At 42.0% G+C, this 13,933-nt stretch overlaps 2 protein-coding genes across 2 annotated transcripts; one reads left to right on the forward strand and one right to left on the reverse strand.

Annotated features, from left to right (window-relative positions):
* Window positions 1-96: 96 nt before the first annotated feature.
* Window positions 97-3,590, reverse strand: LOC121185435 (mitochondrial folate transporter/carrier-like). The gene is made up of 7 exons (XM_041043522.1): window positions 3,091-3,590; window positions 2,731-2,881; window positions 2,542-2,627; window positions 1,903-2,057; window positions 1,327-1,440; window positions 971-1,116; window positions 97-855 (listed from the first exon to the last, which is right to left on the reverse strand). The coding sequence occupies exons 1-7, from the start codon at window positions 3,293-3,295 to the stop codon at window positions 729-731; spliced, it is 984 nt and encodes a 327-aa protein (XP_040899456.1). The 5' UTR covers window positions 3,296-3,590; the 3' UTR covers window positions 97-728.
* A 634-nt stretch (window positions 3,591-4,224) lies between these two features.
* On the forward strand, window positions 4,225-13,103 carry dcaf13 (ddb1 and cul4 associated factor 13). The gene is made up of 11 exons (XM_041043521.1): window positions 4,225-4,407; window positions 4,875-5,074; window positions 5,186-5,293; window positions 5,403-5,492; window positions 5,604-5,759; window positions 5,914-5,991; window positions 6,108-6,190; window positions 6,448-6,612; window positions 7,942-8,077; window positions 11,986-12,149; window positions 12,720-13,103. The coding sequence occupies exons 1-11, from the start codon at window positions 4,338-4,340 to the stop codon at window positions 12,805-12,807; spliced, it is 1,338 nt and encodes a 445-aa protein (XP_040899455.1). The 5' UTR covers window positions 4,225-4,337; the 3' UTR covers window positions 12,808-13,103.
* Window positions 13,104-13,933: the final 830 nt, after the last annotated feature.

Raw genomic sequence — 13,933 nt, forward strand, 5'->3', positions numbered from 1 at the left:
AGTGATGTGACTTCTTATAGTCACTGCAATGTTTCAGAAGCTTTGAAATAGCAGTATATGTAATATGTTTACATACATCACACGAGTCAATGGAGATAAAGCACAGTTTGGATTTTATAACAAAGCGCTATAAAGGAAATTACAATTTGTTGCAGGAAAACAAAGATGATGCCAACAGAGAATGGATTTTTGGAGGCCTGCGGGTGTGTTCAGACTGAATACCCTCTCCATTTTTGCCGTTCACATAAAGAAATAATTTAAAGGAGACAAACTAATATTACACATACATGCAACTATAAACCTGAGAAGGTCTCTCTCTGCAGCTGACAATTGGCTTTTAATGTTTCAGCCTGTATCCCTTTCTGCTGCCATGAAACATAGTATGTAAACATAACTACTATAAGGTGAAATATTTCTCTCTCTCCCCTGATATAAGCCCAGAAAACACACTTTTAAAAAAAGCAACTCAACAGCATTAAATCCAATGGAGAGAACAGCAACATGCTTCTTCCCCACGGTCGGAGTTTAAGATGAATCACAGACAGATGATATCTTCGTCCAGAATTTGTATCGTTACTAATGATGATGGCACCTTTTTCATTCATCTCCAGTGCAAATGAATTCTCCTCACATCAGCACACTGACATGTGCTGTGAAGGTTCAGTTTCAGTCTGGTGCTTCTTTCTCTGCACACTCAGAGTCCTTGCAGCTGTCCATGTCCCTTCTTTTCATTTATTTTGTCCCAGAAGGAAGCGAGACACATTCTCATAAACTAAAAAGGTGATGCAGCAGGCGGGAGTGACGCGTATCACGTTGGGGACGATGCCTTTGTAGAAACCAATGGCGCCTTCGTTCCTGCAGAGACAGTGACGAAGTAATAACTCTGAATCAAACTGGAGACCGTGGCCAAATTTAGAAACTGATACTACGATGGCATGTTCAATGCATTGCGAGAAGATCACTATCATACCTCCATGTCCGTCTTATGACATCAATAACTCCATTGTATGTGTTGTGCTGGTCTTGCAAACGAGCTCGCACCACCTGATATGGGTACGTTGTAGCCACAGCAAATATTTTGGATAACGCTGCCATTGTGATATATTCCAATGGGTTCTGTTTACACCAACAGACAAACAGAGAGAGAGAGTGAGGGAGGAAGAAATGAGCAGAGCAGGAAAACTGATGAGTCACTTCTTCAGTGGCTACTTATCAACTGTGGGCTCGGTCTTATTAAACTGTAAAGTTACAGGCCTTACGGTTGAGTTTTATTGAACACCGACCATGTTTCCAGTCAGTCTGTGGCTCATGGGGTTAATGACTCACCATCTTTGTGTCTGAAGGCACTTTCTTGTATTTGTTGTAGTCTCTCTTGAGCTCTTCATAGGCCATGAACTGCAGCGCTCCATGCGATGTACCAAACAGACCGGGAACATAACCCTTTGAAACGTACACACTGTGTAAGTCAGTTTGTCTTGATACACTGGAAAACTGTCTGTAGCTCCCTGTCTATTTCAAAAAGACAAGGACAATAGACAAAGGACAATTGTCCTGCCAGGCTAATACAATTCACATACCATTACTGAAGAGGCTAAAACACAGTTTAAACATCCTACAAGTTATTACCATTATCAGAGTTTTGTGCCGTTCTACTGCCAAAACAGGGAGGCATCGCCCTCTAGTGGTGAACCAATTATTCATTTATGAACCAATACAAAACTTCACCACAGCCTAGCAAGACTTAGGACTGTCTGGGCTGCAAATCTGGTTACAGTAATGAGTTATTCCAACTCCTCCTCTTGTGACACTCAACAAAACTTCATTAGCTGCCACTAGCTCAAATGAGTATTTCTGGTATGTCTATGTTACAAAGACTGTGTTACAAATTCACTGTGGTCGAACCTTGTATAGTCCTGGCACTCCCTCATGGCGGTAGATCTTGACCAGAGCATCCACCATCCCCTTGTACTGTTTACTGGTTGGGCCAGTATTGTACTGCAGCACCAGCCGGGTCTTGGTCACCCAGATCGGGTTGGTTAGGGTGAGCGTTACGATGCCTACATGACGGCAAGCAGGAACATGTGAAAGACACTCTTTGAAGCTGACAGAGTGGCCACTTTATTAGATACACATGACTGTTAACTAATACAAACAGCTACATCAAACATATAATGAACTGCAGACAGGATCAGGTGGTTCATTTACTACTAAACCAAACAGAAAACAGATCAGATTTAAGTGAAGTTGATTGTATAAAAATCCCTGTCTTACCTAATATCTGTCTTGCCATAGTAGTAATATGGTGACAGTGTAGTAGATAGGTCATATTGAACAATTTTGAACTCCTAACTTAATTTGGTTGGCAGGAAAAGGACTCATGTGACCCTGCAGGGCTAAGATTAACAGAGGAGCGACGTGCTAATTTGTATCTGCCTCCTGTCAGCCGAGGTCGGCCCAGGGCAGTGATATCTAACTGCTGCTGTTGACTGTGAGCTGACTGTGTGAGTGTGTCAGCAGTGTCCAGATAAATGTAGTACTAACCTGCTGCGGCTGCAGACACCAGGTGCTCCGTGGCACTCAGTTCAGCCTGGCGACCTTCCTTTGTGTACCCTTTGATTGCATTGTAGCTGTAAGGGAAGTAACACGTTACAATTATATGTCAAAACAAATAGTGCAAAATCTAACGGTGCAGGCTTGATCCAACAGGTTTATTGCTTTTCGTCTACATACAAAAAGAAGTAGAGACCCCAGGATGCTCCAGCACCCCAAACATTGGGTGTCACTCCTTGATACAGTCCTCTCAGTCCCTCCTGCTGCCAGACACTTTTCATACACTGCAGTATGCCGCTGTACTTAGGCCGTAATTCCAAGCCATCACTCACTGCAATAAAAGACATTTAAGACCCCTGTCAAATACACATATAATACATTATTTAGAACAAACACGTCCAAGTGCACCGAAGCACTCCGTGTACTGCAGTGTTTAAGGGTGGTAGTTGAGATATGGTACTATTGTGCTGTTTGCTTGATATATCTGTTTGTGTAATCTGTGACAATCACCAATACTTGATATATAATTACTTACTGTACCTGCAAACCTGATTTTGACCAGGTCCAGCGGGTGCAGCACCAGTGTTGACACCACTCCTCCACTGAGTCCTGCGACCAGGTTTTCTATCTTCACATGGCTAAAGGCCTGTTGGACATGTCCGACAAACGAAACAGCAGAGGCGGGTTTGCCGGACAGTCCGGTCTCCGTAACGTTTACGGTCCCGTGATTTGGAGCGGAGCTCATATTCACCTGTAATTAACGGAGTACGTAATGAACTCGCCCCTGTCAGCTAGCTGTGTTTACAAAGCGAGCTTTCCGGAAGGCAAAGCTACAATCTTACTGTGCAACAGTCAGACCTGAACTTATTGAAAATGCAGTAAAATTAAAATATGTTAGACAGTGCGTACTAAGTCCTTGAAACTTCCGCATGTTCACTGCATGTTGGCGACAGAACCACGTTTCGGACATGCGGTGGCACCCAGTGGCTGAGGCAACATTATCCAAATGTCAGTATTACCGTAGCTCGACCTTGCTACTAGTATCGAGTAAATGTTAAGTTACCACAATTAAGAGCAGTACTTCCGACAATAGCCTTCAAAATAAAGCCATTTTATGAACGATATTTCGGTTTGTTTTTAAGATACACAGCGAGTCAGTGCAGATTGTAAAGGAAAATTTGCTTTTTGATAAGGGTCCTGAGACAGCTGGGTTACCTAAATAGTTCAACTAATGAAGTTAAAGTCAGTCTATAGATCGAAAGGTCACTGAACGTTAAAAGCGTTTGTGTTCCATAATGATGACAATGTGCATACCTTTTTATTTTTATTCATTTTATCTAGTCAACTTGTCTTTAGATTTTATTTTGCACTTCATTCATTTAAGCCTATCTATATTATTCAATGGATATTTTAACTTAATTATGATTCCTTCCTCTAGCATTTGTTAAGACCACTAGAGGAAAACTTGCCTTATAGACAGTTTATCATGGATTAACAGTTTATCACAATATCTATGAACTGACACACACACACGGAAGAAATAAGGAGAGTACTTACTTTGAACGCCAAACTTCCTGTCTTCGTAATGATAAATTTTGGCAGCTGTTTCTTTACTTGTTGGTGACGCAACCGGGAGGACTGGACATCCCACAATCCAACGCGGCGCGAATGTAATTCTTCTTCATCCACACATGGTTGGACAAACCCTTGCCTGCTAATATTTTTAATGTTTAAATTAACCCATCTGCTTTTTTAAAGCGTGTTTTCTGCTGTCACACTGCTACCAAATGAAAGTTAAAGTCCTCTCGAGGAACCCGGATGACTATGTCCGGGAAACAAAGTTCGATATTCAGCGCGGTGAGTGATAAACTTTAAATTTGGAAAAGCTAAACACAGTTTGCTAGCAGGGTGTTAGCCACTCTCTGCTTCACAAACAGCAGCTGTAACACACATACAGCTAAATAATGCAACTCAGAGCTTTGAATTTTACGTTGTGTCGATATAATTATATCTGTAGGAACTCGTTGTCTGTAAACTTGGATAGAAGAAGGACGCATTTCACAGAAATGTATCTATGAGCTACAACATTAGCAGGCATTAAATGTTACTGAATAAAAACTTATCCTGTCGCATGGGTGCAGGTCCCATAGATCATATAAGGCATTAAACACGACTTTCATAACATGGGATATTTATTTCAATGATTATGTGTGTTGAAAGTAACTTGTTTAACTAAATTAAAATGCCTTTAAAAATGATTTTTGTCAGTCATGCAGGTGAAAATGTTCTGTGGGCTCATTAACAAGTGGATACGTTGTCTTTAGTCCCTAGAAACTATGACCCAACACTGCATCCGTTTGAGGTGAGCAGAGAGTACACCCGGGCTCTGAATGCCACTAAGCTGGAGCGGGTGTTTGCCAAGCCTTTCCTGGCCTCCCTGGATGGGCACAGAGATGGTGTGAACTGCATGGCCAAACATACCAGGAGCCTCTCCACCCTGCTGTCTGGTTCCTGTGATGGAGAGGTAACCATCTGCTGGAGTGCACATTTGTCACTTCAGATGTTTAAATTTGTTGTGATTTGAAGTGTAACATTACACACACACCACTGACAGCATGTGTAATTTGATCCTCAGGTGAAAGTGTGGGATCTGACCAAACACGAGTGTGTCCGCACACTCCAAGCACACGAAGGTTTTGTTCGGGGAATGGTTGTCCGCTATTGTGGGACTTCTTTCTTTACGGTGACTAATGCTTTTTACAACACCAGAGAAAAGTTTTCAGAATTAAACTTTTTTTATCTGACTTCCAGTACAGCTTTTGTTTTACATTTTGACATGCTGTCTGTAACAGGCTGGTGATGACAAAACAATCAAGCAGTGGAAAATGGAGGCGCCAGGTTATGGAGAGGAAGAAGAGCCACTCAACACTATTCTAGGCAAGGTATGATCAGTGGGCATTAGATATAATACATCAAGGATAGCTGTAGTTACGTTATCACACATCTGTGAAGGATCACCTTATGCCTGTGTTAAAAATGCTTGTCCCTTATAGACTGTGTTCACAGGACTGGACCATCATCAGAAGGAGGGTGTGTTTGCGACATGTGGCCAGCAGGTGGACATCTGGGACGAGCAGAGGAGTAGCCCTATCCGTTCCTTCACCTGGGGTGTAGACAGCTTCAGCTCTGTTCGCTTCAACCCTGTGGAGGTAAGACACCGTGTACCCACTCGCCCCCCCCACAGAATGAGGAACATGCTGCTCTTAACAATTGTTCACATGTTCAAATTTACATCAAAGTCTTTATTGTTAGACCTGTTTAAAGCTGCCACCTGGATGATGTCTTTTTTATGTCTCTCCACAGACTGAACTTCTTGCGAGCTGTGCCTCTGATAGAAGTATAGTGCTGTATGACATGAGAGAATCTGCACCACTCAAAAAGGTTGGTGTCCTTCATGGAATTGATTCTGGAGTATACTGTATTCTTTTCTCTCCCATTTTTTCCACAAAGATATGAAATTGCATACATTTACTGTATGTTTCCATTTTCTTTTTTAGGTCATTATGACAATGAGGAGCAACACAGTATGCTGGAACCCTATGGAAGCATATTACTTCACATGTTCAAATGAGGACTACAAGTGAGTTTAAGTCAATCCATCTGATCGATTCCCATAATAGTATTTTTATAGGAACAGTATAAAGCCTTCTGTTTGAAAGCTCAAGAGCAAGCATCCCACCATGGGTAGACTTTCATGTCTGGTTATATTTTTACAAGGTGGTTACATTAGGTGTTTATAGTTGAACTTCTTTTGGGATACAAATGGACTATATGTAACCACATCTGGTGTTTTTTATGAACTAAATGTCACTAAAAGTCATTTTTGTGTCTCACCAGCCTCTACACATATGACATGAGGTACCTGGACCGGCCAATGACAGTGCACATGGACCATGTTTCTGCGGTGCTGGATATTGACTACTCCCCGACTGGGAAAGAGTTTGTATCTGCCAGTTTTGACAAGACCATCCGCATCTTCCCCAAGGACGGCGGCCACAGTCGGTCAGTAACACCGGGCACAAATGACCGTCTCAGTCACTGTTTTATAGTTTCATTGCGACTCTATTACTGGTCTTTTACCTTTTAATATTCCTCATAGTATTTATTGGTGATTTTGTCTATAATAACTCAACTGTCACCCCCCCCCCCCCCCCCCCCCTTTATTGTACATGCATTGTCACACCGTCATGACTTACTGGGCCTCTCGAGCAGAACAGAGACATTGTTAATATTATTAGTAACACCTGTGCTTTTCCTATTATGACTACTCAAAACGTCTTCTGTGAAAAAGGCCTGTTGGTTGGCGTAGCTGATAACAGCAGCTAGCTGGCGAAGCTAATGTGCTGGTGCTTGTTTTGACTGACCTTCTCAACCCAAAACACAGAGCCATTGTTTGGTTGCCATGTGATGTCATGGTACATGCCGTATTGTTTGTACACTTGTCGAGCTCCAGAACAGATAGCGGTTGTAACAGTTGCGTAACAGTATCTGGGCCATCACAGCACAGATAAGTCAGGGCTTAGAATGATACATAAACAGTATGTGCTGTAGCAGACATTTTGACTTTGTCATGGTGGTTAAAGCACAGGTGTTGCTAATAACTGTAATGATGGCCAACGATGGCACCTATTAGTCATGCCAGTGTGAGTGGACAATGCCAGGGCCCTGGTACTGGCTCACTTAAATTAAATACAGTTGTTGAATATTTTAATTAACCCCAGGTGATACGTGCACCATGGATAAGGTCTCTCACGTAAAGCTACAAAAAAAAACAAGAAAGCTGTCGTATTAAAATAAACTGCACCTGTGTTGTTTCCTACCAATAGCCACTTCTTTTTAACCTGACCGCCATTGTTCCATAACCACGTATTTATTATTCTAACCATGACGACACAGGTTCCCTAACCATAACAAAATAGACATACGGAAGACAGCTGTATGTTTCCTGTTTCCCACCGTCAGTCACTGGTGGTTCTTTTAACCATGACTGCAGTTGTTCCCTACCAAAATATTATTGCAGCAGGGTTTTGTAACAGTTTTACAAGGCACCAGATAATAGCACCATCCCGATGACTGGGGCTTCAGATCAGAAAACCTTTTGTATGTGTCCTTCTAGAGGGGAATTGTTTTATCTTGTCATTTAGTTTAGGGAGTTTGTTGGTTTGGACTGGCTTGAGTACACTACGTTCACCACGTTATTCTCAAATTTGATGAGTACTAGCGTAGTATCAGTATATTGATCAGTAAGGGTATTGGTAGAGTTCTGTGTATAGAGACATTTGATTCTGTATGTGCTGTGTTTAATTTCCTTTTTCTTTTTTTTAAATTCAGGGAAGTCTACCACACCAAACGCATGCAGCATGTCATCTGCGTTAAGTGGTCGGCAGACAACAAGTACATCCTGAGCGGGTCTGACGAAATGAACATCCGACTGTGGAAGGCCAACGCAGCTGAGAAACTAGGAGTGGTGAGTCCTGCTTCAGCTTTATCATTCCTGCTGTCATGGTTTCATACTAAAGGCAAATTTCTTCTTATGCTTCTTGATAATTCCTCATCACACTGTCTGCGATCAGACAGTAGCTGTATTTCCCTCTGCTGTCAGACGTGTCGCTTACTGTACCTCCCTCCAGTGTATTACCTGATCTCGTTCTAAGAGTTAGCTGCATTTTTTTTGACACAGCCGTGGCCCTGTGCCCATCTCAGCAGGGTAAGAGTGGGTGACTTTGCCAGGAGCTACGGCGCTACTGTTGCCAAATGCCCTGATGGATGCTGACTTAGGGTAGAATCACTCTTAATAAGTCCAATGTACCAACTGGCACAGCAGCTCTTGTGGCAGGTGGAAAAAAAACACCCCTCAAAAAGCATGTGTAGCTGTTTGAAAAACCACCAACAAAAGATTCACACGAAAGACTCCAACCTTTCCCAGACACATTTCCGCTGACTTTTAATATCTTTGATATTGAGTGCCCTGTGTATTGTATTAGATAATATCAGCTCTGTTAGCAGGACTCATGGCCTTAATGTTATGTTATGCTCAGCTGTCAAATAATGCTTTAGTAAAATGCTGGGAAGTGTTCCAGTGCCCCAAATCCCAGTTATGGCTCGGTAATAAAGATCAGTGGCATCTCGTGTGCCATCTCCAACAGCCATCTTTCATTCCTAATCGGATTCACTCTTGCTTATTCTCTTAATGCAGCTTCGGAGTGGAAAATTGGCCCGCTTTTGGCACTTGTTTTACTGTCACTGTGTAAGAGAAGATTTATTCGCAAGCTTTGCACTTAAAGAGATCAGACAAGGGCTGCTCCTATCAGCAGTTTAAATCGGCCAATCACTTAAAGCGGGCCGCTCTGAACATAATGAAGCATTAACAATCAAGTTGTACTGAGAGGGTCTTCAATTATCAAGAAATGCTGAAATGCTGAATCGAGGCTTTGTCCGTGTCTGAAGGCATCACACTGAACTGATGGGGACTTCTCCATCAGCTGCAGCACATCACTCATTTTTTTTTTTTTTTCTCAAAACTTTGCACGCAGCAGCCTTTGACTCCAGTGTAAATGAAACCACTATATTTTAGGCCAAGGCATAAAACATGTTGAATCAATCAGCTCCTATTTATTTCCAGTCGTTCATCATTTCCTCTGTTCTGGAAACATTGACTCATCACTGGCTGTTTATTTAAGATTGGAAAGCCAAATGAATCTTTTTTGAAACATTTGGATTGATTGACGTTGACGTGCTGTGTTATATAAATATGTTAATAATAAATGAATACATTAAGGTGTTTACAGTCTGATGAAGTAGATTATGTAGCAATGACAACTGCGTTTTTACTCATTTTTGAGGGGTTGTGCACTTTTTTCCTCTTAATTGTGGCAACATTGTGCTTAACAAGTAGATTCCTGACATCAAATCCATCTCTGACTTCTATTTCATTGCTGAAAAAGAAGTCAGAGGGGATAACATGCCGTCTACACAGGCTGCGTAGTGAGAGCAGTACAGCAACAACAGCTCAGATCTCCATCAGTGTCTACGTGGAATACATTCAGCAGCATCCAGAGCACAGTACCCGGTCACTGTAGTTGCGTTTTGAAAAACTAAAATAGACAGTAAATGTGTCAGTAAAGAGTGAAACAGAAGCCAATCTGCAGCCTGTGTTTACGGCTGTATTGATTCAAAGGGAAAAGGGTCGGTTCCATCTAATGTGTGAGATGAACAACTAAAACCGTCCTTTGCGGACAAACTGTGAGGCACACAAGCAGCTAGATGATCCTCCAGCTTTTACACAAACCTGCAAAGAACAGAAAATTATGACCCATACAGTGTACTGTATTATGTGTAACCATAATACAATACACTATGAGCTACTGCCCTTACCATAGTTGTGTTTCTGTGCAATAGATTATTACTGACATTTGGTTTTACCTCCAAACATTGTGGTTTGAGTGATGTAACAAAACTGTTGGCGTGTTTACAACACGTTTTATCATTTGTTTGCCCTAAAGGACAAAGGTCAAAAGATCCCTGGCAGAATTCTGATCACATAGAGCAGCTATCTGAAATATATTTACAATAAAAGTGACGGTGACACCTCCTCTCCGTCCACGCTGCTCTGTTTGTGGCTGGATTTTACCTCACAGCGCTGCCTGCACTCTGTCAAGTCTACTTCACCTGCACTTAAATGACCTGCTCATGCTTTTTTTTTCCTTCATCTAGACATGAACTGCTGACAGGACATGTTGGACATGTTGTTGGATTACAGTTACTACTGGCACATTGTTGTAGTCCAGTCAACTTCTAGATGCAAAAGATGATAAAACAGATTCACCTGTTCACTTTCAGCCATACAGTCTCCCTGTGCAGCTTCTTTCTAATTGCTGTCTCTGTGTTGCACTCATTCATCTTCAGCAGCTTTTTTCCTCACTGTGGTTCATGGTGCTGCTCAGGAGAGTACTCCTGAAAATAACGCTTCTGTTGCATTTTCAAACCCATTGAGTCCAGTGATTCTGTAAACCTCACCAAATATGACTCCTCCAATCAAAATCAAAGCGAAGCATCATCCTCTGCTCTCCCATATCCATCTTGTTGAGATTACACAAACAGTGTTTAGCAGGCTAACCGTGTGTGTATCCAGGGGAATTAGTTTAGTCTAACAGGATCAGCATCTAACAGGTCTTCTCCAACAAATTGAATCTGAGACAAATCATTGCTTTTAATTAGAATAAAAGCCTTTGAGGAGGGCAGCCTCAGCCGGGACGCGTCCAAATAGCCGGTGGTTTTTATGAGGGACGGAGAGGGAGGGATGTTTTTGAGCTGGTGTCTTCACTTTTTAACGGACATTGATTTGGTTTTGAATGAAGACGCTGTCACGCTGAAGTTGCTGCTCACTGCTCCGGCCAACATTTTATGATGTAAAACATTGTGCCATAACTGGCAGTAATTAACAAAATAGCAGCTGAGCTGAAAGCAGACTACACCCTCTGAAACTTGCTTGTGTTTGTTTAAGTAGCAAAAGTAAAATAATATAGTTCGATGAATCTTGTCAGCAGCAAACTTAACCCAATATGGTATAAATGCTCTAATTCCTGCTCCTGCTACAGGTGTAAATACAACTTTACTAGATAAAGGCCTGTAATGAGGCCACTGACTCATCTTCAGGGGGAGTTACAACAGTACAGAGTCAGCCAGAGTCATCTTCTCTTACTTGTTCACTCGAAGAAGAAACAACGCTGTTGACCTTTTTTGTGTGTCTACTTGAAAAGCACCTCTCATGGCATTGTCGGTTATGACTGTTGTCGCAGAAGCAGCATTTTTGGAAATACACTTTTTCATATCTTGCTGAGAGTAAGATGAAAAGATTGATACCACTGTCATATCTGAATGGAAAACATGAAGCTACAGGCAGCAGGGTGTTAGCTTAGCACAAAGACTGGAAGCTGGGGGAAGGAGCTAGCCTGGCTCTATCCAAAAGCCATAAAATCCGCCTGCTGGCACGTCTTAGGTTCACTAATGCGTTATATCTTGTTTGTTTAATCTCTGCAAAATCAAAGTGTACGAAACAACAAGTTTTGCAGCATTATGGGATTGTGTGCCAGACTATTTCTTGGCTAGGCGCAGTATAAACACTGTAGCCAATGTGCGTTCTGGAGCTTTTGATCACATCATGTGATCCTCAACAGCTGGTGGAATTTGTCCAGTTTAGTTAAATCTCCACTCTCCATCTCATATTTGAATTTATGGAAGACTATTTCGCCTCCTCCTTGCTTTGTCTTGTTCTGTCTTTCAGTCCTCTCTCCTCTTTTCCATCTTTATTTTCCCATAATTTGCTCTCTCTGCGATATTCCGTGCCATCATAACTTCCTCTCTGGTGTAATTTAGCTCTCCCCCAGAGAGAGGGAGGCTGCCAACTACAGCCAAAAGCTGAAGGAGAAGTTCCAGCACCACCCACAGATCCGACGCATCGCTCATCACCGACATCTACCCAAGAACATCTACCACCAGACCAAAGAGCTGAGGATTATGAAAGAGGCTCGGCGTAGGAAGTACGTATTCATCATTTTCTTCCCCTTTCAGTGCTGATTTAGCTGTAGGGCTATGAACTGAGCTAATTTAGCTATAGGGATGGTATGAAGTTCCCTCTGTGTCCATGTAGAGGTGATGGTGACTTGGGCTGCTGCCAGGATAGGTCTGACCTACGCAGTCACACCAGCCTAATGGAAAATCTCACAGATGGGTCTGTCCCCCTATGACATGGTCTCAATAGACCTTACATACGCATTTACAGCTTGTATGGTGGATTGATTGTCCCAGTTTGCCCTCTCGTGCAGTGATTCATAGCTCAGTGTGCGTCTCTTTTTTGTAATTACTGGCAGGATTGTGATATGTCAGGCGTGTGTTTGGACTTGTGAATGATTTACTCTCTATGCTTTATGCATTATTTTCAGGGTACATTAGTGCGGTCAGTGACGTAGGTGTTAGGTCAATAGTCTCATATTCAGTGTCTTCCTCCCTCCTCCTTTCTGTTTGCTGATCCACCCCCCCCTCCCCCTTCCTGAATATTCTCACCAGCAGACTGAGTAATTCATGGCTCTTCTTCTTTGTTTGTTTTTTAGGGAGAGAAATGTCCGCAAGCACAGCAAACCAGGAAGTGTTCCTGTGGTGTCTGAGAAGGAGAAGCATGTTGTCACCGTGGTGAAATAAAACAGAGCTGGAGTGGAGAACAGAAGATAGAAGACCCAGGGAGTGCCATCAGGACGTGAGCTGGAGCCCGAGATCACACCCATATGGGACTTGTTCAGACTGTTCCGATTCAAGAATAAAAAAAACCGCTGCAACTTGTTAATTGTGGACTTTCATTTAACAAGTTGTGCATCACTCTAAGTAAATGGACGCAGACTGTAAATTCATACAAGAATTTACAGAATTTAAAGAATTTTCAGAATTTAAAGAATTTCCCTACGGGGATTAATAAAGTTTTTTTCTGATTCTGAAGAACAGCAAATCTTGTAAAGTGTTTCTGGTGCCAGTAGTAATTGTGATCCAACAACATGTCCAACATGTCCTATCAGCAGTTCCTTCTGCCTCTAAGGAAAAGATCAGCTATGCTTTTTCATTCATCTCTTTTCATTCTTTGATTCCTCTTACTCAGGGTTTGGTCCAGTTTCCAGTTTGATTGACAAAGCACATGTTTGGCTTTAAGCAAGTTTGCTTTTTCCCATCACAGGATCCAAGTTTACCACTACAATTTAAGAGACTGAGCATAGTGTTTACAGAACGTCCCCTGACTTGGTACCTATTTCCATCATATTGCAACAGTTAATGTTCCTCTTCTTTCATTAGATACAGTTTTTTTTCAGAGAATGACGTTCAAGGACCATGCTACAGTAACAAACCAGCTTGTATGATGTGCCATCTGACCATGTCTGAAGACAGATATTTCTTAAAGCATAATGAGGCCTTAAGAAACACTTGGAAATGGTATACAGTATACCTGCAGTGTCTGATATCTGTTTTATCTGGCAAAACTTTTTTTTTTTCCAGCAGTGTTCTCATGTTTCCTCATGTTTCAGTAATTCCCTGCGTACTAGGTAACATGTTTATAGAGCATACTCTCAAAATCTGGTGTATTGGACAGACACTGTTTGCTGTTGTGTATTTATAATAAACTTTTGTGAAAACATCAGTTGGAAGGAATCATTCAGAATTCAGACTTCGCTCTCTGTGTTTAACTTGTTGCAGCAGATCACAGCACTGGTGCTAATTTACTTACAACCCTAATGAGGTAGAGGCTCTATCCTCTTAATGTTGTCCTTCAAATCCTATCAAC

Source organism: Toxotes jaculatrix, chromosome 8 (genome assembly GCF_017976425.1).
Source record: "Toxotes jaculatrix isolate fToxJac2 chromosome 8, fToxJac2.pri, whole genome shotgun sequence".
NCBI lineage: Eukaryota > Metazoa > Chordata > Actinopteri > Toxotidae > Toxotes > Toxotes jaculatrix.